Genomic DNA, 25,258 nt, shown 5'->3' with positions numbered 1-25,258 from the left:
CTAGCCTTGTGAAGCTGCTCGGCTCTCTCTTAAAATGGGGGAGAATCTTGGTGACCAAATCAGACAATGAAAGGACGTGCCTGGTAAATACCATTTCATCCAAGGCAGCACTCTGCCTGCAAACACTTGAGAAGCCCCTAATGTGCCAGGAATATTAGCACAGGTGTGGCGCGTGGCCCAGTGCCCTCCCCAGCCCCACCTCTTGTCCAGGAGGAAGGTGGATCCCACGTGTCTTCTCTCCCACACCATGCACAGTGCTCAGGCTTTTGGATGGGGATAAATGATAACTTCCTGGTGGTGACGTTTTGGCTGAGCAGGCTGTCTGAAATAACAGAAGCTATCTCTCATTCATTCATTCAACAATAATCTACTGAGGACCCACTGTGTGCCACTCTGTCTTCTGAAACCAAACAATGGAAAATAAAACAGGTCTTGTAGCAGCCTTCATAGAGCATGCAGACTAGCTGGGGAGTGCATATTAGAAAAAAAAGTCTCTACAAAAAATACAAAAATTAACCAGTCATGATGGCACGTGCCTGTTGTCCCAGCTTCTTGGGAGGTTGAGGTGGAAGGATCACCTTAGCCTGGGAGGTTGAGGCTGCTGTGGGCCATGATCATGCTACCATACTCCAGCTTGGTGACTGAGTGAGATCCTGTCTACAAGAAAAATATATATACATATATCAAACAGCCTAAGTCTGCACCATGCTCCACTAATTTTTTGTATTTTTAGTGAAGGTGGGGTTTTACCATGTTGGCCAGGCTGGTCTCGAACTCCCGACCTCAAGCAATCCACCTGCCCTGGCCTCCCGAATTGCTGGGATTACAGGCATGAGCCACCATGCCTGGCCAATCAATAGATTTTTAAAAATCAATGTTTCAAATGTGTCCTTAAATTTCCTTGAGGGTTCTGGGGAGGGTGCCACGCGGAGTTGGGGGAAAATGTGGAACTTGGAGCTAATGCCTGAATGAGATATGGGAAAGAGCAGTAAGTTAATGAAAATTAGAAACAGACATTCTAACTGCTTTCTCCATCTCCTCGGTTTTAGGAGTGACTTCTCCCAGTCCCTGAGTCAGGCTCTGAGTACCGCTTCTGCCACCCACAGCCTAAGTGATCCATGTAAGGTGGATGATGGACATGAAAGAATAAACACAGCAATAAATCCTTGAGTATCTGTTATGATAAGGAAAAAGGTAGGTTGAGGGAGAATCAGGTGGCCCTTCTTGAGATTGGAGGAAGGTTCAGGAAAGGCTTCGGTGATGGTGTATGTTGATGTTGTATGTAACCTGAAGCAGGGCAGGGAGGAAGTTTGGCAAGGAGAAGAGAGAAGGGGAGGAGAGTATTCCAGGCAGAGACTCTGAGGTGAGAAAGGGCTCGGAGTGTTGGAGGGAGAAAGGAGTCCGGGAAGTGGAGTGGAGACAAGAGGCAGGGAGAGATAAATGCCTGGCCCAGGGTCAAGCGTCAGGTCATGCAGAGCTGGACGGGCCCTGGGAAGGAATTTTGATTCGAAAGGCTATGCCAAGTCAGAGGCTTTTGAACCGGAAGATTCTATGATCTGATTTACATTTTCAAATCCTCACCCTGGCTATTGTGAGCTTGGACAACGGACCTAGTAGAAGTGGGAATGGCAGGTGACAGGTGGCAGCTTGGTCCGGGGTGGAGGAGCATGGACTAGGATTCTACCAGTGTTCCTGGGAGACCACAGGTGAGTTATTTCTTCTCGACTTCCCTTTTAATTGTCCCTCAGCAGTGGATTATTCAAGAACCACTCAGTTATCCAGGGGTCCAGGGGTCCATGTGGAGTCAAGCATTTGCGTAGACTGAATAAATAACTATATTCAGCATGTCTCAACTTGTCAAATTCCCACAGGCCAATCCACCTGCCTTAGCTTCCCAAATTGCTGGGATTACAGATGTTATGACTTCATTTGAAAGCATCTCATCACAGCACTTAAAATTTCTCATAGTCTCCATTTTCTCAATCAATAGATTTTTTATTTTTTATTTTTATTTTTGAAACGGAGTCTTGCTCTGTTGCCCAGGCTGGAGTGCAGTGGCACAATCTTGGCTCACTGCCACCTCCGCCTCCTGGGTTCAAGCGGCTCTCCTGCCTCAGCCTCCTGAGTAGACAGGACTACAGGTGGGCGCCACCATGCTCCGCTAATTTGTTTGTATTTTCAGTAGAGACGGGGTTTCATCATGTTGGCCAGGCTGGTCTCAAACTCCTGACCTCAAGCAATCCATGTGCCCTGGCCACCCAAACTGCTGGGATTACAGGTGTGAGCCACTGTGCTCGGCCAATCAATAGATTTTTGAAAATCGGTGTTTCAAATGTGTTCTCAAATTTCCTTCAGGATGCTGTATGCTGGACATTAGGTAGGCTCAAACCAGCCCAACAGACCAAGACTGCCTGCCTTACCTTTCCAGGTCTTTCTGTGACTGAGTCCCTCAGCAGTTAATTGCCAGGGAACTGCTGAGTGTCCCTGAGTACCCCTGAGCTCTGGGGAAGGTGGACACTCAGTTTTGTGGTTCAAATGTTGCCTTCTTGATCCTGGTGCCATATCTAACATTTATTGTTTTTTTGTGTGTGTCTGTGTGTGTGTGTTTGAGACAGGGGTTTCACTATGTTGCCCAGGCTGGTCTTGAAACCCTGGGCTGAACATTCCTTCCATCTCAGCCTTCCAAAGTGCTGGGATTACAGGCATGAGACACCATGACCAGCTCTATTTATTGTTAACAAATAATTTTAAAACATTTTAAAAATGAATTTTGTAAATGATGAAGAAAGAGGTATCTTTCTATCACTAAGGCATCCTTCCACATACCGTGCCCTGACTGACTGTGCCACTGGAGCTGTGGTAGGGAATTAAGGCATTCTTTAGGTATTTGAAGCAGATAATCATGAGTAATCTGTACATACACACACACAAAAAACAAAACACCAACAACCCCTCCAAGCAATATTTGTCTGCCATGTTACCGAGCAACACATTTAATCATGATGAGTGTGATGGTTTGTCACATGCCTGGAGGTGTTTTCCGAGGGCTACCTAATTGAATCTTCATATCAGTCGTGGGTGGAGTGCTATTTTCTCTGCTTTACCGTCGAGGAAACTGAGGCTATCTAGGCCTCAGACCCACGTCTGTGATTGCTCTCTAATGCCCTATTTCTGGGAAATTAAAGAAAAAAAAAAAAAAACCACTGCATTCAAAAACAACCTTGAATATGATCCTTCCATGTTTCACCATTTAAAAAGTGACAGCGTCTATATTCACAGTAAAGAAACTGTAGCAGAGCACTGAACTGAAGATTTCTAACTAACCTTCAATTAGAAAGGAAATGGAAGTAAGAGAAATAATTCAAATGCAAAAGATGGGAATAGCTGACTTTGGAATTAGGCATTTTATTTAACTCATCAAATAATACAAGTTAGTCCAGGAAACAACAATCAAAATGTATCACTTGTACTAACGGTATGTAGAGCCACGTTTCCAAGAAACCTAATGAAAATAAATTACTTGGTGGAATACAGCAAATAAACAGATTTTTACAAACAGTAACCCTGTGAATATTAGAGAAAAAAATGTGAGGGTTCAGGGGAAGGTGCCACACAGAGCTGGGGGAAAATGGAACTTGAAGCTAATGCCTGAATGAGACGTAGGGAATGCCAGCACGTTAACGAGAATTAGTAACAGACATTCTAACTGTTTCCTCCATCTCCTCAGTTTTAGGAGCGACTTCTCCCCATCCTTGCTGATACAGGCTCCAAGGACTGCTCCTGACACCCACAGCCTAAGTGATCCACGTAATGTAATCGCAGCATCATTAGGAACCATGAAATTGCAATTCCTCGGGGAAGACGCACGATCACTCAGTTACACAGAGAAGAGCGATTAATTAGCCGATCTCAGTTTAATGTGACTATGTACTACACGGGTTCTAATCCCACTCTGGAGCAGCTCTCGGGCCTAATGAATTATCTCTAGGAAACTGAGCTGGAGCCAGAAGACATCACTCAAAATGAAATAAGTAAAATAAGATAAAAAGCCAAAACTTTAACACGCTATTGGGGAAAAGCTGTAGAAACCAAATGGGAGTCACCTAATTTTTCCTGATCCTGAAATGACACTACTGAGTATGAAATCTTATATTTAGACTCTATTTGAGGCAAGGTGATCCACATTGACTCATTCATTCATTAATTCCATAGGGGTTACCTTAAAGCAGTATTAATTTTTGCAGAACGTGATAGGATGCCACTTTGGACACATTTAACCCTTGGGTGGCTGCATCCTCAAACATCTGGCGAAGCAGATTGAAGGCTGCAGGTGAAGCCTCCATGAGGGTGGCTTAGAGAACAGCTCTGTCATGGGGATACCTTCTTCCTGGCAACGTAAGTGGAATCAGGATTTTTACCTTTCCCAAGAGGATGATGTCTCTAGACCCAAATCCAGTTGGTACCCACCCTCCTTGGTGCTGGCACCTTCGTATTGAGCTCCTAAATCCTAGGCCTCACCTGAAACTCAAATGGATGGGTGCAGATATGGAGGACCGGTCTCTGCACACTGTAAGACCTCAGCTCTCCGGCTAACCAGTCTTTCCATTTCACAATTTGCCTGGATTCCAGACTAAATCTCTCTGGGTGCTTAGACCCCTGTTGTGCACTGATGGGGCTGCCTTTAGACTTGGGCTTCATTTCTAGGGCAGAGCACCTGGGGAGAGTAATGCCTGGGAGGGAGACTGCCTTGACCATGGTGGTTAAATCTGCACAAGGGGACGGAAATCTCTTTGGATGCCAGTCCAGATCCCTTTTTAAGAAAAATGGAACCTGCGCTTGGGTAAAATCCAAGACAGAGATTTAGAAACCAGTGTGTGGTGGTTTAGAATCCCAGCCTCTTGACTAACTGGGATTACAGGCATGTACCACCACGGCTCCAAGGCTGAGAGCTGGCACCACACACTGGTTTCTAAATCTCTGTCTTGGATTTTACCCAAGCGCAGGTTCCTAACGTGCCCATGAGCAGGAGCGGCAGGCGCGCTGTTAACGATCTAGTTTACTGATAGGGAACTGGATGCCCAAGAGGGCAGGTGACTCACCAGGCAGGACTGGCTGCACAACTGTCGGGACCCACAGCAAGATGGAAATGTGGAGCCCCTTGTTCCAACAGTGAGAAAACATGATGTTTGCTTCCTTCCCGGTCTCACTTTCAACTTGTCATAGTGTTTTTTTCATTTGCTAGTTAACGCCCTTCTAAGTAAATTCAAAATTTAAAATTATTAACATGAGTTTTACCATTCCTCTTTATATTGTACAATGCCAGTTTCAAATGCAAATATCCGCATATTGAACATGCATGTGGAATGACCCACGGTGAACACCGTATTTCGTGGTTCTCTCGGGAGGATACCTTGAGCTGGCCAGAAGAGACAAGCTGGGCTCCAGAAGGTTGAAAGAAGGAAGAGGGAGTCTTCTCAGGCAAGGAGATGACCCCATGGAGTGCACCCTAGATGTGAGGGTTCTCCCAGGGGAGTGTAGACCCTCACAGGTACCCTGGTGACTTGGGGAACACACAAACACTTGAACCCATCTTCTGGTTCCCTTCCTGTCAGCTGCTGCGCCCGCATTTTGTGCCCCAGGCCTCAAGCAGGAGATTGAGCCAGGCATCCTCCCACAGGCCCCTGTCCCAACCCATGGCAGATGGGCAGCCCACAGGGGCACTAACAAATTTTCTACCAGGACACACTAGGTACTGGATCTGGGTGGGCTAGAGGCTCACCCCCACAGAGTCCCACACCGAATGTGCCCTGGGCTGCCAGGCCAGGATGGGGACTGCTGCCAGCATGCCCCACTCTGAGATGCTGTGGGACAGCGTGTGCCTGTGCCCAGGTTGGGGGCAGGTTGGCAGTGGTTGCGGGGTGGGAGGCGGAGAGGTAGAAGCTGAGTGGAACTGGAGCTGTGGGCGCAGAGGAGCAAGGAGCTCCTGGGCACAGGGCGACAGGAGGCTTCACATCCCCAGTTCACAGCCCACTGTCCCGTTGGACTTCACTTACAAGACACAGTAACAATGATGAAATTATTAAGAATTTAATGACAGTGACTGCAGCACCTTATTTCCCAAGCGTGGGGCCCCTAAACATGAAGCCCTGGGTAGCTGCGCTGGTCACACACTTGTGACACCGGCCCTGAATCCTGGACCACTTAGAAGCTCAGCTCACAAGTCTCCTGGTCTTCCAGAAGGTTCTACACACCACAGGCTGCCATCTTAGTCTTTGGCTCTTACTTTGTTGGGAAGGTTCTCTTTGCACTGCCATGGAAGGCTGGGAGCGAGCAGAGAGCTACCTTCCTGAGAGAGTTTTCTAGCTCAACTTTCCCATTTTGCGGATGAGGAAACGGAGGCCTGGAGCAGGGTGTGACTAGCGTACAAGGCCACACATCAGGCCACTGGCACAGCAGGGCCTAGAGCCCTGAGACCTGAGGCCCAACTCGGCACGGAAGGTGCCAGATTCCGGGAAAAGACCAGAGCCCCACCGGTTTCCCTGCCAGGCTGTGACCACACTCCAGCCACGGCCACCTGGACCCAGGAGTGCTGTCACGGTTCCCCTCCAGTTCTAAGTCACATCCCTTAGCATCAGTAGCCGAGCGGTTTCTGGGAGTGCCCCATGGGCTCAGTGTCATGGTGGGGACTCTAATGCTTCCTGGCTTTTCACAAGATTCCTTTGGAGGAAGGGTGGCCGGTGACCTCCGCTAGGTAGGTGAGAAGACACTGCAAGGAACTGAGCACAGAAATGCTTCCCCTGGGTGACATCAGGAGCTCAGCTAAGGAGGAACCCAGGGCATCCCCAATTCCTCAAGAGCAAAGATCTGACATCCAGGGAAACAGCTGTCATAGCTAACAGGAATAAAACTGAGTTTTTGTTTTTGTGACGAAGTCTCGTTTTGTCACCCAGGCTGGAGTGCAGTGGCGTGATCTCAGCTCACTGCAACTTCGGCCTCCCCGGTTCAAGTGATTCTCCTGCCTCAGCCTCTTGACTAACTGGGATTACAGGCATGCACCACCACACCTGGGTAATTTTTGTATTTTAGTAGAGACGAGGTTTCATCATGTTGGCCAGGCTGGTCTTGAACTCCTGACTACCAGAGATCCGCCCGCCTCGGCCTCCCAAGGTGCTGGTATTACAGGCATGAGCCACTGTGCCCAGCTGAAGACTGAGTTTTTCTGTACATGTTGGTTTAATAAAAAAGTAATTGGAGAACTTTAGCACCACGAGTGTAAAGGCCAACACTACTGAGAAGGCGCCCAGCTCTGCGGCTGCACCACAGCCCCTCTGAGCCTGAGGGGGCGAAAGACACAGCCTGGAGTTGCTGGGCTTGGGGGATGAGGCAGAGAGGATTTGAGACAAAAGTTCCAACTCCTGGTGCTGTTTGAAGTTCCACCTCCTGGTGCAGAGCAAAGATGTCTCACCAGAGGCTGAAGGTGTGGAATCTACTGCTGGACCTGTTACCAATTTACTGGGTGACCTTCAGTAAATCTCATCCGCTCTCTGAGACCCCATTTCTCCATCTGAAAATCAGCAGGTAGGCCACAGTGGCTTCCTAGGGTCTGCACATCTCAAGGGATTTTATAAATCTGAGCTCCTGGTTGGTCCACCCCATCGCCCAGGTGGACAGCACTGAGCTCAAGGAATGCCGATTCATACTTCCTCATTGCAAAACCCTGCTCTTTCCAGCGCTGTGGGCTTCATCGCCCCTCACAAAGGAGTTCAGAGAGGCCGTCCAGAGGCGGAACATGCGGCTACATTTGCTGGGATGCCCAGGCTCCTCCGTCCCCAAATGCCACGCACCCAGACATCAAAGTTTCTCTGCTGTCTGGGGGAGGATGGGGCGGGAGGAGGCCCAAATCAGCCACGAGCCCCAATCTGGATTTGACTTCTATTTTCCCCTTTCTGCATGGGGGACAGAGAGAGAAGAAGGGGAGAGAAGCCTTTGAAAATGTCTGCTGCTCCATTTCCTCCCTGATCGCTGCTCTCTGCTTAGCAATTCACCTCGCCGGCGGGCCCAGTGACACTCCCGTGGTGCACCTCTTAGCCACTCGGCAACTTTTTTCCCTTTTATGATATTTTGGGCTCCTGATTGCCTGCCAAGTCAAACCTTTATCATTTAATAAGCAGGGGAAAAAATCCTCCAAGTCAGCCCTGATCTAAACGGTCCCCATTCCTATACCTGGCCTCTCCTGGGCCAGTCCTGGAAGTGGGACCAGTGCTGATGGGGTCCTGCCCAGCTGCAGGAAGTATCAGCCCTTCTCACACTCAGCGGGGCTCCTTTGCTAAAGCAGCCATGGGGATCGCAAGGAGGAATGAACACACGGCACTGCCCGCTTGGAGAGGACTTTGCCTAGTAATTCAGTGACAGGGCATTCATCTCAGGAAGTGGCAGAGGCACGGGTGCCACACTGTGATTTTGAGACCTTGAGAGTGACCTTGCCCGAGATTGGAGTGAGTCAGGATTCTGGAAATGAAACTAGTTTTCTGACTTGCAGTGCTGTGAGACTATCTTACTTATATTCTTATCTATCTTCTTCACCATGTGTCTTCGGGGCCTGGAACATAGTAGATGCTCAATAAATATTGATTGACTGAATGAATAAATCTGCTTACACCTCTCATGCTTCAAACAGGGAAAGGCTGGATTATTTAGAAGTCTTGTTGGGGACAATAATGAGCTTGTTGAAGCCCTCTAGTTCTCAGTCGAATTTCTCCCTTTCTTTAGAAATGCAGTGGAAGAGCTCTGAAGGGGTGGGTGTGGGATGAGAGAAGATGGAAATTCAGTGGAGAGTCTCTTATGGCCAGTGTCCCCTCTGTGCCAAGACCCCTGGATGTGGCACTGTGGGAAGGTCTGCTCCGGCAGGAAGAATCCGCTTTGGGTCCTTCCCAAATGCCAAATTGTGTGCCACAGAGGACTTGGACTTCTTTCAGCCTCAGCAGGGCCAGAGGAGCGAAACAGTGTGCCTGATCCCAGCGTTAACTGTCCAAACTCCGACCTGGCCTCCCTGCTCTTTCTCGATCCTCTTCAGCCGGGGCACAGCTGTGGGACCTGCCAGGGGACCCTCAGTCCATTACTGCTCCTTGTCAGAGTCCATTCTCAGGGCCCCATATTTGCCTGTGTGCAGCACTGGGCCAGAACGCAGTCCTTAGCGGGGTGGGGGGCCTGGCCAGGGAGTGGGCTTTAGGGCAAGGCTGAAGGCAGCTGATAAGGGGAAACTTCCAGGGAGTTGGTCCCAGGGAACCAAGACCCCCTTTCCTTCTAACCCTTCTCCCAAAGACACCTCAGGCTCCCTCAAACCCCAAGTCTGCCCCCAGGAAGGGGTCAGACAACTCCCCCAGGGGGATCTGTGGCTGGTGAGATTGAAGCTGTGTAGGAAAAAAATGAATCTGCATCTTCCCAGTGTTCCAGAGCAGAAACCAAAGGAGTCCACCTTTAGGGGTGGGATTTCAGGCATCTACCAGCACACAGGGGTCGCCGCACAGGGGCCTGGCATCCCCCAAAGGGTCAAGGCCTTGACCACTTCCTGTGCCCAGGAGAGGTGCAAACACAGAAAGGGATAGTCTGGTCAGAGGCTCAGGGCATGGGGCTGGCAGGCTCTGGTCTCTGCCGGTCTCCCAGCCTGTGGCTGACGCACCTCTGTTGAATTTTGCAACAGTCCTCAGTTCCCAGTGAGGTGGTGAGCCCTGGCCATGTTCTTGGCTCCTCTTTTCTGATGGTATAAGACAACGGGGAAATGCCGTACAGGATGGCGAAGTGCTTGTCAATGCTGGGGGTATAACGGGGTCCCCACGGCTGTCAGCCAAGGATGCCTCTATGGCCTGGGTCTTTGGCAGAACCTTCTGGAGAGGAGCTGGAGTGGGAAGATGTGTTCATTCTCAACTCTGTGGGGCCTCGTCATGAAAAAACATTTCTCTCTAACTTAGATGCTTTTCCTGGCAAAATAAGTTAAAAACAGAAAAGTTGCGGCAACCAAGTGGCACTGAGTTGGAGAGGGCCTGGGCTCCCCCAGGTATTGTCCCCTCCTGAACACACCTGGGGGAGGTCGGGGGAGTGGGAGGGGGAGAGGCGGCTGCGCTGAGTGGTGCTGGTCCTGCCCCCAGGAAAAGCCCTGGCAGCTCTCGGCGGGGCCGCGTGTGCAGCCGATCAATACGGCTTCGGAGCCGCTGAGCTATTATTCACGCCAAAGGGCCTTGTTTGGATGAAGGGAAGGAGGGGGTGCACGAGTTCACGGAATCACAGTCCAGAGCTCTGCTTCTTGGCGATTCCCCCCTCTGTGTTGCCTGCGTTCTTTATGTAGCACGAGTAACGAGCGATTCGGGATGAGGAAGTGCTTTCTCCAAGGCAAGCTGGGGACCCAGGAGCCATGGGCGCAGCGGTGTGTGATGGGGCAGAGGGCCCAGGAGAGATGCGCCCTGTCTTTCCCTCTCTTTAGCTCCTCCTGAAGAAGGGCAGTGATGGGCTCAGGGGATAGGAAGGGGGGCCTCCTTGCCCTTGCTATCCCCTGGTGCTGGGAAACGCTTCCATCCCTCACCTGTCCACCCTCTGCTGCCCAACCCTCAACACATCTGCCCTGCCCTGCCATCTTGCTTTTGCCCTGCTCACCTCTGGTAAGCCGGCTCCTTGTTACTGAGCTGGGATCTCCACAGAGATGGGACCTCCCTCGGCATTCCCTGTGTCTGCCCTCCTCCACAACAGGACACTAACCGTGGCTCAGCCACCCCTTTCAGGAAGTCTTGGCTCCAGACACTGCCAACTCCAGTTGCTGCCTGGGCCTGGCTGCTCTCACCCATCCTGGGGGCAATACTTGTGGCTTCAAGAACTTTTCTGAGCTGTCCACGCAGTCACCTGCCCCGTTTAACAAAGGCTAGCATCTGGTCTGAGAGCCACCTGACTGCTGACATTACGTGGTCAGCCTCTGGCGGGTGCCACTGGTCTGAGTCTGATGGGTTGCAGGTGAAGTGAAACCACCAGAATATCTCTGGGAGTAGCACAGGGTGAGGTCGAGTTTGAGCTAGTCTCAGGGAGTTGGACTGGGGATGGCTCATCACAGAACCAGCCTGCCTGCCTGCCTTCCCTCCCTCCCTCCCTCCCTCCCTCCCTCCCTCCCTCCCTCCCTCCCTCCTTCCTTCCTTCCTTCCTTCCTTCCTTCCTTCCTTCCTTCCTTCCTTCCAGAAAAATGGCTCTGGGTACCTCTTCTGTTAAGGTGTGAAGGCCATCCCAAGCGGCACAGATTGTCATGTGGCTAATTTATCCTGGATTGAAATGGAGGTTTGAGACTCTCCAAAGCCTGGCATGTCTGCTATTCCTACACCCATAGTAACCAAAGAGGCTTGAGGCCAGGTCTCACCTGGCTCATGCCTGCCAAGCAGGTGCCTCCCACGCCATGGCTCCTGCAGAACCATCTGTCCTTGGCTGGGTGATGCTGGGAGATGCTACACTGAGCAAGGAACATGCACCATCTCTTCCCCTCACACCCATGGTGGAGCCATGTAAGGGGCCGTGTCCCTCTGGCGATGGGAGAAAGGAACTCCACATTCCCTGATATTGACCCAACAGTCCCGCCCTGAAGTGTCAATGAACCAGGTTTCTGAGGGTGGCTTCCACGGTTATATCAACTCATCAAACAAACAGGGTGAGCAGACAGAGACAGCAGCCACAGCATGGAGAAGGCCACCAACTTCCGACTTAGGATGAGGATGATGGTGCTCTGTCCTCCCTGGCCCTTCAAGTTCATGGCCCGTGGAAAAGCCGAGCCATTCACCAATAGCAAGTCACAGAAAGGAAAAAAGACAGAAGGCTCATCCCAACAAAGTATCTCCCTGCTGTGTATTAGGGAAGCTCTGTTTGTAATGAGCTCCAGTTGACTGCACGGAGATGCCCAAGGCGTCCCCCACCGCACCCTCCCGAACCAGCCGACCGGACACACATCTTCCTTTAAGAAGTCTCTACTGGCTCTCCTGCCTGCCCACAGCCCTGCAACCACACACTCAGCCAAAGGGGAAGGCAAGTGGCCTGAAGTCCAGGGACTCACAGTGGTTCCTTTGAAACCAGTGCTGACCACAACCAACCGACAGAACTTGGCTCTGAACTTCCCCTCCACACACACGTTTCTCCCAGGAAAGCCACCTTCACTCCCAAGCATGGAGTGCCCCACTAGGCTAGCAGTTCAAACCAAAGGGATGAGGAAATCATCACTTCTAGTTAATTCTCCACTACGTAGACAAACTGCTATAAATATTTATGATGGGAAATTTCATTATTTAAAAATTCTGCTCTAAATTTCCAGCTCGCTCCATGAAGAATGCCTGCTGAACAGGTTGCAAATTAAGAACAATTATTTTTCTCTGCTGCATTTGAATATAACTTACAGCTAAAGTCATTTAAAGGGGTTAACATCAACCTTAATTAAATATTAAAGTGTGCCTGTACCTGCTGCTATTGTTGCCCCTTCGAATAAGATATAACCTATTTTTGACAAGTTTTCATCTTTCTCTGTGGAAGACGCTACATGAAACCAAATCAGTGGCAAAGAGGAGAGTAATGAATAATCTATTTCATATTCCAACAGTACCCAGAGCTCGGAGTGGAAAAATATTCAGTCAGATGATGGCACGAGGCTGCTGGGGTACCACATGACACAGCTAATGTTTAAATAATAATAATAAAAAAAAAAGCGATAAACAAATCATTAGCCCTTAACAGTTGTTTAATGCAATTTGTTAATGAACGTAATGGTGGGGACTAATAATGAAAGAAAATAAAAACGTCTAAACAGGCGCCAAGTTGCTGGCAATGCGCAATTATTTCCTTGTCAAGTTTTTATGATTTAATGAGCCCCTCTGGGACTGACGGCTGTCAGTCAGTCGTGACTTTTTGACACCATTACAACTTCAAATACAGCAGCAGGCAGGCTGTTTTCCTCGGATTTGAAATACTGAAATGATCTGACAGTTTTAAAGAAAAGATGTGCAAAAAAAAAAAAAAAAAAAAAGGAGAAAGGAAGAGAAAGACAGTTGCTTTTCCTTTCTTTCTTTTTTTTTTTCTCCCTCCCTTCTTCTACGGGTTGATAATCTCTGGATGCTGTTTGGTAATGAAAACCCAATCACTGAGGTCATTATCAGATGAGGTTTTTGGAACAGGCAGGCTTTTTTCCCCCTCTTTATTTCTTTACTTAATGATAACCCTCCATGGGCTTGCCCCGCATGGGATGGCCAGAGCCGCACAATTTTGTTCACCATTAATTTCAGCCTTTGAAGCTCAGGGCTCAGAAGCAGTAGCAAAGCAAACCCCCCACCAAGCTGGTTCCAAAATAAGACAATCCAGCCTGCCTTAAACAGAATAGCAAATGGCCTCCCAGCCCAGGCCCGGCAGCTGACGTCAAGGCCGCTGCATTTGCTGGCATTCGCCTTCGACATGGAACATTTAAAACTCTTTACAACTTAAGAGACTTTAATTAAATTGCTTTTGATTCTGGAGTGGGGTAGCATCCACTTTATTTATTCTGTCAGGGAAACTCTTTAGTCTGCATGAATTTTATATGGCAAGGGCTTCCTTCTCTTCTTCCTCCTCCATGTCTTCATCTTCATCTTCCTCCCCCCACCCAACTCCATTAAACATCATTTTAAACAAGGGCTGCAACTTGAGAGAGATTCCCTTATCAATGGAGGTCTACACACTAAGCGTCTAGAACCTCTCACAGATCAACTTCACTATCTGCTTCAAGTTTGTGGATGTTCTTCCTTTCCTGGTGGGGCAGGGAAGCAGGGAGAGCAAGTGGCCTCTGCTGGGGCTCCCCTAAGTCTTTTCTGCAGCATCCAGGAGGACCAGGAAGAAGCTGAGGGAACCTTGTGACCAGCTTCCTCACAAAGCGCTGGCTAGCCTGGCCTAGGAGGTTGCTCTCAAGGAGGTTTGATGGAGCTGTTAGGCCAAGGGTTATCTGATCATATTCTTCCCACTCTCAAGGTTGAACTGGGGCCAAATCACAGGCAAGAGCTGATAGAGACATAGAACTTGACCGAAAAGAGCTATTGAGAGCTGAGCGATGCTCTCCTCCGCCCTCATTTCGTCTACGTCAACACGAACGCCAGCATTCAGTGAAATATTTGGGAGCTGGCACGTTTAGATGATCCGATCAACCTTGCTTTGCTAGGTGGCCTTGGGAAGACTCTGCCGCCTCGTAGACGGGGTGGCGGTGGGAAGTTCCGCTTGGAAACTGGTTATACACTTATAGCTAAGATCAACAGCTTCGAAGGAAGCCACCAGAGAGGCTGGCATAATGCTCAACGACTATTCGTGTGTCAGAATGAGAAAAGGGTTGTTTGTTTGTTTCCTTGCTTTTTAATGGCTCTTAGATGTGGTTAGCATGTACAGCATTCCGTTATCAGAATACAAGATTCTTGCTGAGACGGATCCCTTATGCCGACAGGAAAATTAGCATAGCTTCCTGCTCCTTCTCGGTCCTGCTTCCCCAGGCCAAAATCCCACACCATCCCTCCGAAGAGAAAGGCTGCAGCTTTATTTACACAATACTAAATGATTTATCTGAACACATGCAGGCCTTGGCCTGTTTCGATAAGTACAATTTCTCCGGTGGATTCTGTCATTCTGCGTTTCCTCTCTAAACCATAATGGTTTTCTTCTGGGCTGGGAAAAATAGAAAGCACTACATCCAGGTGATCTTGCTTCATGGGCACAGGTGGTTAGCATTTTTGATGAAGAGAACAGGTTTGTTTTTCAAGGATCCAAAGCTTCTAATTACATTCAAAAGACAGTACGGACCAGTAAGTGCCTATGAAGTCTTGAGAAAAACACATTTTGTTTTGTGACTGGGGGGGAATGACCTCAGCTTGGGCAACTTTTAAGCCTGATCACAAATGAGCTCATTTTGAACGGAATTCCTGGTCACCTCAGACAGAAAGAAATGAAAAGAAAAATCACAAAGCGTATTAGAAGTTTGAATACATAGGGAATTCAGGAAAGCCTTGCTAACATTTGTTAGTTAAAAAAAACAAAAACAAAAAAACCCAAGCCGTTCCTTTTGTAAGAATCTGCCATCCTCTATTTTTTTTTAAAGGAGGTTAGTGAACGTTTTCCATAAAGTTTAACTCTGGTGGATCTTCCTGTAGGACTCTCCCATATTGATAATCACATTTGAAATTTCACACTGATGGAGTCATGTTCTTGCTCTTACTGAAATATTCATGGTCTCTTTACATACTGGAATGGATGTGGGGAGAACCTTGTCAGACCTTTTGCATGTATGAGGACTGCTTTTGGCAGTGCAGATATTAGAACCGAAAGGATACAGAGATGCTTACACAGGTCAGGGAAGACGAGGTCACAATTAAATCCCGTGCCAGGGCTCACTTTGCCAGCAGATTCTAGGGAGTATGGGATTTGGGGAAGGCAAAGAGATATTTCTTTTAGCCCGTAATCAAAGTTGTGAACAGTGAATACTGGGCAGGCTCAGCAAAAATATTCTTGGGTTAAAAAAAAAAATAAAACAAACTTATACAATAGAAAAACAGGCAAAGTGCTAAGTCAATTTCTTGTACAGCTGACATTAAATACCGACAATGAAAGCACTCAGGCAGGTTGAGGACCATATTTATGAAGCCTGTGGGGGAACAGGGCTGCCTTGCTGGACTGGGTCACTGACTCCTTCCACCCCCCTTTTTCCCCCATTTTTTCTTTTCGCTGCATTTTTATCCTCGGACATCACAGAAGAGCTTTTCAGCGACAAGAGGCGTGTGACAAACAGAAGCTCCCATGACTGACTCATCACGCCCTCTCCCAAACCATGGCCCTTGACACGTCCAAAGGGCCAGGAGGAGTGTCATCTGGGCTATTTTGGCTAGTTGACGACATTACCAAAAGGCAAATAAACATTCACCTTCCCCTCTAAAAAACGAATCTGGGTGAAGACAAACCTCGAAAAGGAAACCACATGCAAACAGGAATAGAAAATATTTTTACACTCTTTGCACTTCAGCCCAACGGTGGTGAGGGAGAGAGGGTCACCCGGGGCCTGTCAGCGCAAGAGAATGATTCATGTGACCATTTTGTCTTAATTACTCAGAACAAGCCGTTGTTGCTGTTTATCAAGGGAGAGCAGATACATCAGTGTCTTCTGACAGAAAAAGTGATCGCCATCAGGATGGTGATGACCACGATGATCCCTAGGATGACGAGCAGGATGCGGTTCTGGATGATTCTAGGAGACAGCAAAGGAGAAAAAACACACACAGATAAGTGGAGGGCCGTCCTGCAAACGCCGTCCGAGGCCAGGTTGGCTAATCAAACAGCAGCTTCCCAGGTGGGGGTGGGGAGCCTGTGTGTGTGTGTGTGTGTGTGTGTGTGTGTGCACGTGTGTGTGAAAGAGAGATCACGCAGCTTTCTGGTTCTACAAACGATCCACGAGGAAACGAAAGACTCCACACGATTGTCACGCTGCCCTCTGAGAAATGCTTACTGCAAAGCTAAGGCGAATCAAATGGCTTTCTAGGCTCTGAGGGCCATGTAGCCTCTTTAAGTGATCAAGGGCCCCTTATGAGCTTCTCTTTTTAATTTAAAAGGTGAGACAAGCCTCATTTTTGTGCAGTGTTTCCTGTTAAAGTGAAAGACTCCAAGGAAACACATGTCAGTAAGGTACTTACCTGCACAAAAATACCTGGGGAAAAGTAAAAGAGAGACTAAGGAAGAAAAGGATGGGATTAAGAAGCGAGTGTCAAGTGTGCAGCTTAGGCTGTGAAACCGTCATCTGTCACTGTGGCTCACGCTCCGTGACACCAGGAGGAAACATTACATTTGCTCCATAGCAAAAAAAGATGGAAATGAGAAATGTACAAAGTACTCAAGGTGTCTGTTGGTGGGCCCTCACCTCCAGGGAATCTACCCCACCTGGGTTCTGGCTCGGCTGCATGCTGACGGGGAACCAGCAACTCAGAAGGAGGACCGGAGTGGAGACACACGCTCCCAGATGCCTGCAGAGAGCTTCTGATGAGGTTGTTTCATAATTTGTTACCTCATTCGGAGAAAAGAGGTCGAACATCAGGATGCTTTGTTGAGAGTTTCAAAGGGAACCTAGGTCAAACAGCCGTGCCCACGCTCGCTCTCCCAGAGCCGCACAGAAACAGAGACCTAGGCTGGCTGGCAATCTAGCCGGCTATCTGTCCAGCAGCAAACCCCATCCAACCCTCCTCCAAATACCAAGCAGAAAATGCCTGCTGGTTTACTCCAGTCACTGAATGCTGGACATGGGTCTTCCATGGAGGAGAAGCTGGGGTGGGGGGGGATGAAGCCGGGGCCCCCACAGAACAAAGACCCCGCACCCCTTTGTATCTTCACACACACATAAAATCTTTACAGGGTATCTGCAGCCTTTTCTAGTTCCTAGATGAGTTTATTTCCTGGAAGGATGACATCAGGTTGTAGTTTTAGTCGGATTCCTCCTCACCCGTCCCCTTCTTCAAACCTAAACGGTTGAATGGAAACTGTCATATCAGACCAACCCGCTCCCTTGTGGCCCCCTAAAAGGACAAGCTCCTTCTCCTGCTGACAGGTTACAAAATGATCACATTTGCTGACACGTCTTCCGCAAAACTGCCTTAGTGCCCGTGTCCACTTTCCTCGCCAGAGATGAATGGTCCGCTTGGTCCTCATTTATCACGCAAGCCTCAGCTAAGATCTGTCTCGTTTATTTTTTCCCTTCCCCACTAGAAAGCCTGCACGCCGACATTAATTCTTCTGTGATGACAGCTAATTCAAACTTAACAGGCCATATTTACTCAAGAGGCAGGAAGATTCTCTGTCCCCCAAATAAATAAATAAAAACAGGACTTCACGGCTTATATAGTGAGGCTAATTATGAACACTGATCGGTGCTAGTTGGTGGCTCTGTTTAAAATCCAAATTGATTTTTTCCCCTTTTCTCTGGAAGGGACAGAAACCTTCAGAACAGTCCCTACACATCCCATTTGCCCAAGTCACTGTCAAAATCTCTATTTACCAGTCACCCACATCAGACTTGCAAAGAAAATCAGCAAAATTGAAACTCAGCAGTGAAACAGATTAAAAGCATGAAAACTCTTTAAAATTTCTGCCTTAAGTAATCCACGGTAGTGTGTCTCTTGTACAGCTTGGTTGACAACCATTTTATTTGTGGGTTGAGGGCCCCAAGGCACCCACGATGCTAATTTAGAAAGGATTAACTGTGGGTGTTACTTGTTCAATCTGAGGCACGGTAAGAAAAATGAATATACAGGAATCCCTAAATCCTTAGCTCTTCCCCAGCCTTCCTAATTGTGCTTGATCGACCCCCTCCTTGGTGCACCCACAGGGCCTGGTGGCTTCCCCTCTACCGCCTGCTCTGTTGCTTCAGAGGGCCCACCTGTGTGGACTGGGACCATATGGAATTCATCTCTACCGCCCCAGCACGTGGCACAGTCGCTGCCACACAAGTCCTCAAAAGAAAACTGTCCAAAGAGTGATCATGAAAGAACGCAGTCTCTGGTAACTGTAATCATGCCATTCAAAGGAGAATGGAGAAGTCTGCGCAATTAATTTGCAGGAAAATCTCAGGGAGTCTGCACGGAAAAGGCTCAAGTTCAAAGTTGAAGCAAGGCCCGCCGAAGATGAAACTTCCTGCCATCACGCCTTCTCAGAGCACTACTGGGTCCTGTCCCGGAAGCTGGAAGAAATTCATGTGTACTGGGTGGGCGTGGGGTGTCAGCAGGAAAGGGCATTTGCTTTCAGACCAGGTGCTGGCAGACATTCGGGAGGAAGAGTAGAGGGGGCGGGGAAAGAGCTGGAAACAGAGAGAGCTGTAAGTAAGCCTGACTGGCTGGGCCATCCACCCAGCCTTGGACCTCAAAGGAGTTGTGCAAATGCGGTTCCTGTCGGGACCAGAAAAGTGAACTCTCAGGGCATCTGGGTGGATAGGACTGAGCCAGTTTGGAAGGGGGAAATACAGGCTGGCATTGGTGGGCCCCATCTGTGAGGAAGCCTAGATGCAGCTGCAGCCAGGGGCTGCCGGCCCATATTGCTGTAGGCAAAGCAGAAAGAATGCAGAGTTCGAAGAGAATCTGAAAAACCAGCCAGGCCAAGGGGTTCCCAGCTAGTGGGAGATGGCTGCGAAGGAACTTGGGGAGAAGCCCAAAGTAACTTCCTCTTAACTTTGGGCAAGGAGGGGAGCTTTATGTTGAACTAGGTCTGCAGCAAGCCATCTTAATCTCCCTTTTGAAAATGCAAAGTGTGTTTACCCAGTAAATAATTTAAGAAAGAATATACACTTGAAAGAAGACATCCATTGAAACAGCCAGGCTAAATTGCCTCCAGGCAAAAACTTGTGCATTTGCATGCTGCATTCTATTAAGTGAGCACACTGTGGCTTTAAAAGAATGCAGAGCCAAAATAAAAGGAATGTGGGCCCGAAACATCAAGGATTCTCCAAGTTTACATTATGAATCACAGTGCTGTTGATACAAGATGAATTAACCATTTACTTTGAGGCTGAACTCACAAAGTACTATTGAAAGTACTGATCCCCACGTGGAACCCAGGGAGCGGTTAATCTTTCCGTTGCCAATCTCCTCCCTGCCTGGAAATGAGCTTCTGCGTGTGGCAGCCGGAATCACAGAAGGCTGGTTCCAGTGCAGGGGGCAGGCGTGGCACCTGGCCTTATAGTTCTCAGCTCTTGCAGGAGGAGCCCAGGAATTCCACTGGGGCGGCATTACAAGTCTTCTCCAACATCCAGTTCTCCTCTACTTCTAGGCATGGATGGCACTCACCTGGATGTAAGGTGTGATCATGGAACTAGCTTTGGCTAAAGAAGTCAGAGCAAAACTTCTGGGTGTCACCGCCAGGTGGAGGCATCTAACGTCCATTTGTCTCTCTAGCTGGCTCTTCCTGCTGTTTTGATTTGGGGGGGCTGTATTTTTCCAGAGGGTGCAAGTGATAGGATGGTGGTAACATCTTCTGCCCGGATCCCGTTGTCATCATGTAAAGGACCAGTGTCCTGGAGACGCACCTGGACTCCCGGTGGACTTGCGTTAAGCCAATGAGGTCTGGGGGTTGCTTGTTACTGCCGAGTACCATAAGCTACCCTGAGTGATACGCTCCTCACACAAGAGGAAGCCTCTGGCCAAGCCAAGAGAGGCTCTGGTTTAATATATTTCAGAAGCCAAAGTATAATGAGGACTCATAAGATTTTTTTTTTTTTTTCCTTGAAGAACAGGTTTTTGCCTCTTGGTTTTCAAAAGCTGAGAACCTTTTCTGACCTCTTGATCGCGACACTTTTCACTGAGGAAGCAGGTGCTTCTTCCGGCTGAAGCCAATGCTACTGTGGGTTGGTGAGTGATGAGATCCTGCATGAGGCCTCGCCAAGCCTAGCCAGGAGGCTGCTTCCTGTGTGCGGCAGATGTACAGTGGCTGCATTCACTTCCCTATTCTAAACAGCTGATGCTACCGCAGCTCCAGGGGTAGAGTTGTGACTGAGGCTGTGATGGTCAGTACCTTCCGTGATGCTCCCGGCCATAGTATCTGGACCAGGAGCAAGCAGGCCCGTGGCACAAGCCCATCCAGCACAGTGAACCTCAGCAACTTTGCTTGAAATGCCAGGTCAGTGGGACGGTTTGGTGTGTGGATGTCAGGTTGGATCCACTGCAGCCCTTTTGTTTCACTGAGGGAAGCCAACCTAAGAAAGAAGCTGACCCTCGGCGGGCAGAGAAATAGAACCCCAGTCCTGAAGACAGAGAACTTTAATTTTTAATTAAAAAAAAATTTTTTTTTTGAGATGGAGTCATGCTCTGTTGCTGAGGCTGGAGTGCAGTGGCGTGATCTCAGCTTACTGTAACTTCCATCTCCCAGGTTCAATTGATTCTTGTGCCTCAGCCTCCTGAGTAGCTGGGATTACAGGCACGCGCCACCATGTCCGGCTAATTTTTCTATTTTTAGTAGAGACAGGGTTTGCCATGTTGGCCAGGCTGGTTCTGAACTTCTGACCTCAGGTGATCCGCCACCTCAGCCTCCCAAAGTGCCGGGATTACAGGTGTGAGCCACTGCACCTGACCGCCAGTGAACTTTTTCTTTCTTTCTTTCTTTCTTTCTTTTTTTTTTTTCTTTAAATCAAACCACCTTTTAATTTTCCGGTTAACTTAGTTGGGTCTTCTGTTATTTATGACCAAAAAGCATTTTTAGGTGGAATCAACCTGATTCCAAAACCAAGTCCTTGATCTACGGCATATGTGCATTCTTCCCTCCTCTTCCAAGAGGCATTTCCTGACTACGCCCCACTGTATTCTCCTACCTCGCGATGCATATCTCTTTCCACTACACTGACCGCAGTCCGCAGTCAAAAGTGGACCTTCCACAGTCCGAATTTCCCTTGTCTTTTGTATCCCTGATGCCTGACACAGAGCTTGTCATAAATGTTCTCAAAAAATGCTTGCCGAGTGAAGCAATGAGAGACTCTACCTACGCGTGCTCAGGGTGGCGTGGTTACTTCTCTCCTGGCTTCTAAGGGCTGCTTGTAGACAAGCACAGCTTTAGGATTTAGCTGGTAGCCACTGTCCCATTAAGGATGCCAGCAGAGTCCCAACTCTTTCACAAGCCTGCGCTGAAGAATGGCAGACAGTGCGAGGTTCACAGCCGCATCCTGTACCTGCCTTCCTGCCTGGCTGATGGGCCCTGAATAACGATGCCCCACCTCTGGGGTCTGACACAGAACAGTAACAATTAGCAACAACCATGAGAGCGAGGGGTAAATTCTGAGCAAAGGAGCCTGGATCCGCTTCTCTCTAGGCACTTCCCAAAACATGGGCCAAGGGAAAGCTCTTTCAATTCTATATCCAATTCAACGTTAGTATTCGCCAGAAAGACATGAAAACAAGAGCAGGAGAAACGGTCCATCATCATCTGCCTCAAACACTCGCTTTAATTGGAAGGGTTGTTTTCAGAGCTGGGTACATGTTTGCCTCTGAGCTACAGCAGTGTGGTTATCATGTGGCCTGATAATGCCCATCTTGGGTCTTCTATGTCCCAGTTCTCTGGGAGGAATCCTCAGCCCCATCCCGAGAATTCAGGGGGGCTGACCTCACTCTGATTCCACAGGTGGGCATGTGACCCAGGCAGGCCCAGCCAATGACAGCTCTCTAGCTCTTGCACTACGATTTGCTCAAGATCTGGTCTGCCACGCAAGCCAGATGGACTTCCTCTGGGGAGTCTTCCTGGAAAATCAAGACAAAGACACTCTCGAGATCAGATGAGATCGGGCGCGTTCAGGGTGGTATGGCCGTAGACAAGAAAAGGATACTGTCTTTACTGAGATTGACTGTTGGGACAGTGAGAACCTAGAGCTGCCAGGGGCCATTCTTACTACTGAACTGGACGAGACTGCCTGAAGGAAGCCAACACCAGAGGAATGCGAAGAAAAAGAGATGGATTCCTGAAGACATATTTGAGCCCCTGCTTCCTGCTGGGTGCCTGAAACCTGGAGTCACACTTCAGCTTCCCAGTTACAGGAGCCAAACAATTCCCTATTGACTACAGCAAGTACGGCTGAGGATTCTATCACTTTCTTTCTTTCTTTCTTTTTATTTTTTGAGACACAGTCTTGCTTTGTTGCCCAGGCTGGAGTGCAGTGGCGCAATCCCAGCTCCCTGCAACCTCTGCCTCCCGGGTCCAAGTGATTCTCTTGCCTCAGCCTCCTGAGTAGCTGGGATTATAGGTGCTGCCACAACACCCAGCTAATTTTTGTACATTTAGTAGAGATGAGGTTTTCTCATGTTGGCCAGGTTGGTCTCCAACTCCTGACCTCAGGTGATCTGCCCACCTCTGCCCCACAAAGTGCTTGGATTACAGGCGTGAGCCACGGCGCCCGGCCTCTCACTTTAAATTGTACTGATTGTACTGGATTGAACAGTGTTCCTGCAAATTCATGTCCACCTGGAACCTCAGAATTTGACCTTATTTGGAAATGGGGTCCTTCATATTTTTTATTTTTAAGAGACAGAATCTTGGCCTGTTGTCCAGGCTGGAGGGCAGTGGTACAATCATAGATCACTGCAGCCGTGAACTCTTGGGCTCAGGTGATCCTCCTGCCTCAGCCTCCCGAGTAGCTGGGACTATGGGCATGCACCACTGCACCTGGCTAAGTTTTATATTTTTTGTAGAGACAGAGTCTCACTATGTTGCCCAGGCTGGTCTCGATCTCTTGGCCTATAGAGATCCTCCTGCCTCAGCCTCCTAAAGTGCTGGAACTACAGTCATGAGCCACCATGCCCAGCTGGAAATAAGGTCTTTGTGGATGTGATTCATTAAGGATCTTGAGAGGAAATCATTCCAGATTTTGGGTGGCCCTAAATCCAATGACTGATGTCCTTAAAAGAAGTGAGGACAAAGAGGGACACATGAAGATGGAGGCAGAGACTGGAATGATGCTGCCACATGTCAAAGGATGTCTGGGGCCACCAGAAGCTGCAAGACGCAAGGAAGAATTCTTCCCTTACACCTTTGGAGAGAGCACGGACCTATCAACTCCTTGACCGCAGACTTCTAGTCTTCAGAACGATGAGAGAATAACTGCATTTAAGCCACTTGGTTATGGCAGCCTTAGAAATCAAATACACTGAGTGCATGGATCCAGACCAGCATATGGAGCTGGTGATCTTATCTTGGGTTTCGTGATGACTGTTTTTCATGTCTCCAACTTCTTCCTTATGGCTGCATTGCACATTGACTGTGGATCTACACTAAGTCCTTCTCCAAAGCCAGGTTCACGGAAGCTTTGCATGCAGCTGTGGGACTCACAGTCTCCAGGAGCTGTTGATTTTTTCATCTCAAAATAAGAATTTCCATTCACAAATAGAGCTGGCAGTTTCCTGAAGCCATGTGAGATAAGGGGACTGAGGGGGAATGTGCCACAACAGTCATTTCACAAAACTCCTGCCTGTGGGATTGGCCACTGAAAACAGGAGGAAGGCCAGGTGCAGTGGCTCACGCCTATAATCCCAGCACTTTGGGAAGCTGAGGGAGGAGGATCGCTTGAGCTCAGGAGTTTGAGACCAGCCTGGGCGACATAGACCCTCACCTCGATGAAAAATAAAAAATTAGGCAGGTGTGGTGACATGTGCTTGTGGTCCCAGATACTCAGGAGGCTGAGGCAGGAAAATCATGTAAGCCTGAGGTTGAAACTGCAATAAGCCATGATTGCATCGCTGCATTCCAGCTTGGGTGATTGAATAAGACCTTATCTCAAAAAAAAAAAAAAAAAAAAAAAAAAAGGCTGGGCATGATGGCTCACTCCTATAATCCCAGCACTTTCGGAGGTGGAGGTGGGTGGATCACTTGAGGTCAGGAGTTTGACAGCAGCCTGGCTAACACACTGAAACCCCATCTCTACTAAAAATACAAAAATTAGCCAGGCGTGGTGGCAGGTGCCTGCAATCCTAGCTCCTCTGGAAGACTGAGGCAGGAGAATTGCTTGAACCAGGAAGGTGGAAGTTGCAGTGAGCTGAGATCACACCACTGCACTCTAGCCTGGGTGACAAAGAGAGACCCTATCTCAAAAAAAAAGGTTAAAAAAAAAGGAGGAAAACTGGATGCTATCTCTGGGCCAATCTACCAAGCCATCATCAGCCATTAGGAGCCCCCATTTGCTAACATCAATTTAGGTGGAGTCAGTCATTCAAGAGACCTGAGGGACTGGGACACAGGAGGGATGAGTTTTGATGAGCAGAGAGAAGAGCACCTTGTCCAGCAAGGAACCGAGGATCCAGAGCCAGTTCCTGAGCCCTGGCATATCTAGATTAGGTCCTGAGTGAGGACTAGAGTTGCTTTGCCCTGTTTCTAAATTTTTCTTAATACTTAGCTTAACAGGAATCAGCAGACTCTGTAGAGGGCCAGATAGTCAATATAGTCGTGTGCTAGGGCTGGCATCACAAAGTACCACAGACCGGGTGGCTTCGACAGCAGGAAGTTACAGTCTCCCAGTTCTGGAGGCTGGAAGTCCAGGGTCAAGGTGTCGGCAGGGTCAGTTTCCTGAGACAGCAACGAGGCAGTCTGTTCCATGCCTCTCTCCCAGCTGCTGGTGGGTGGTCAGCTATCTTTCGGGTCCCTTAGCTTGTAGATGCATTCCCTAATCTCTGCCTTCATTCTCACAAGGTGGTATCTCTGTGTGAGTGCCTATGTTCAAATTTCTCCTTTTATTTATTATTAT

At 48.7% G+C, this 25,258-nt stretch overlaps 1 protein-coding gene and 1 long non-coding RNA gene across 7 annotated transcripts in view; both read right to left on the bottom strand.

The window, feature by feature from the left end:
- Positions 1–25,258, bottom strand: part of VTI1A (vesicle transport through interaction with t-SNAREs 1A) — a 389,946-nt gene that overhangs the window by 6,395 nt on the left and 358,293 nt on the right. For 4 of the 6 annotated variants that reach the window (XM_074382886.1, XM_003922196.4, XM_074382887.1 and 1 more), the window contains one exon: positions 16,105–16,258. The exons of the other annotated variants lie outside the window; for them this stretch is intronic. Coding sequence is in view for 2 of the 4 variants with exons in the window: in XM_003922196.4 (XP_003922245.1) it covers positions 16,165–16,258 (94 nt within the window). In the remaining 2 variants the exon portion in view is untranslated. Of the gene's footprint in view, positions 1–16,104; positions 16,259–25,258 lie in introns of those variants that run through there. 6 annotated transcript variants of the gene reach the window in all.
- On the bottom strand, positions 3,382–11,113 carry LOC141580649 (uncharacterized). The gene is made up of 2 exons (XR_012512934.1): positions 5,013–11,113; positions 3,382–4,830 (listed from the first exon to the last, which is right to left on the bottom strand). It is a non-coding gene; the product is annotated as an uncharacterized LOC141580649 (long non-coding RNA).

This window comes from Saimiri boliviensis, chromosome 12, assembly GCF_048565385.1.
Source record: "Saimiri boliviensis isolate mSaiBol1 chromosome 12, mSaiBol1.pri, whole genome shotgun sequence".
Classification (NCBI taxonomy): Eukaryota; Metazoa; Chordata; class Mammalia; order Primates; family Cebidae; genus Saimiri; species Saimiri boliviensis.
The sequence above is the reverse complement of the archived record's forward strand: the minus strand, read 5'-3'. Positions and strand labels throughout refer to the sequence as shown.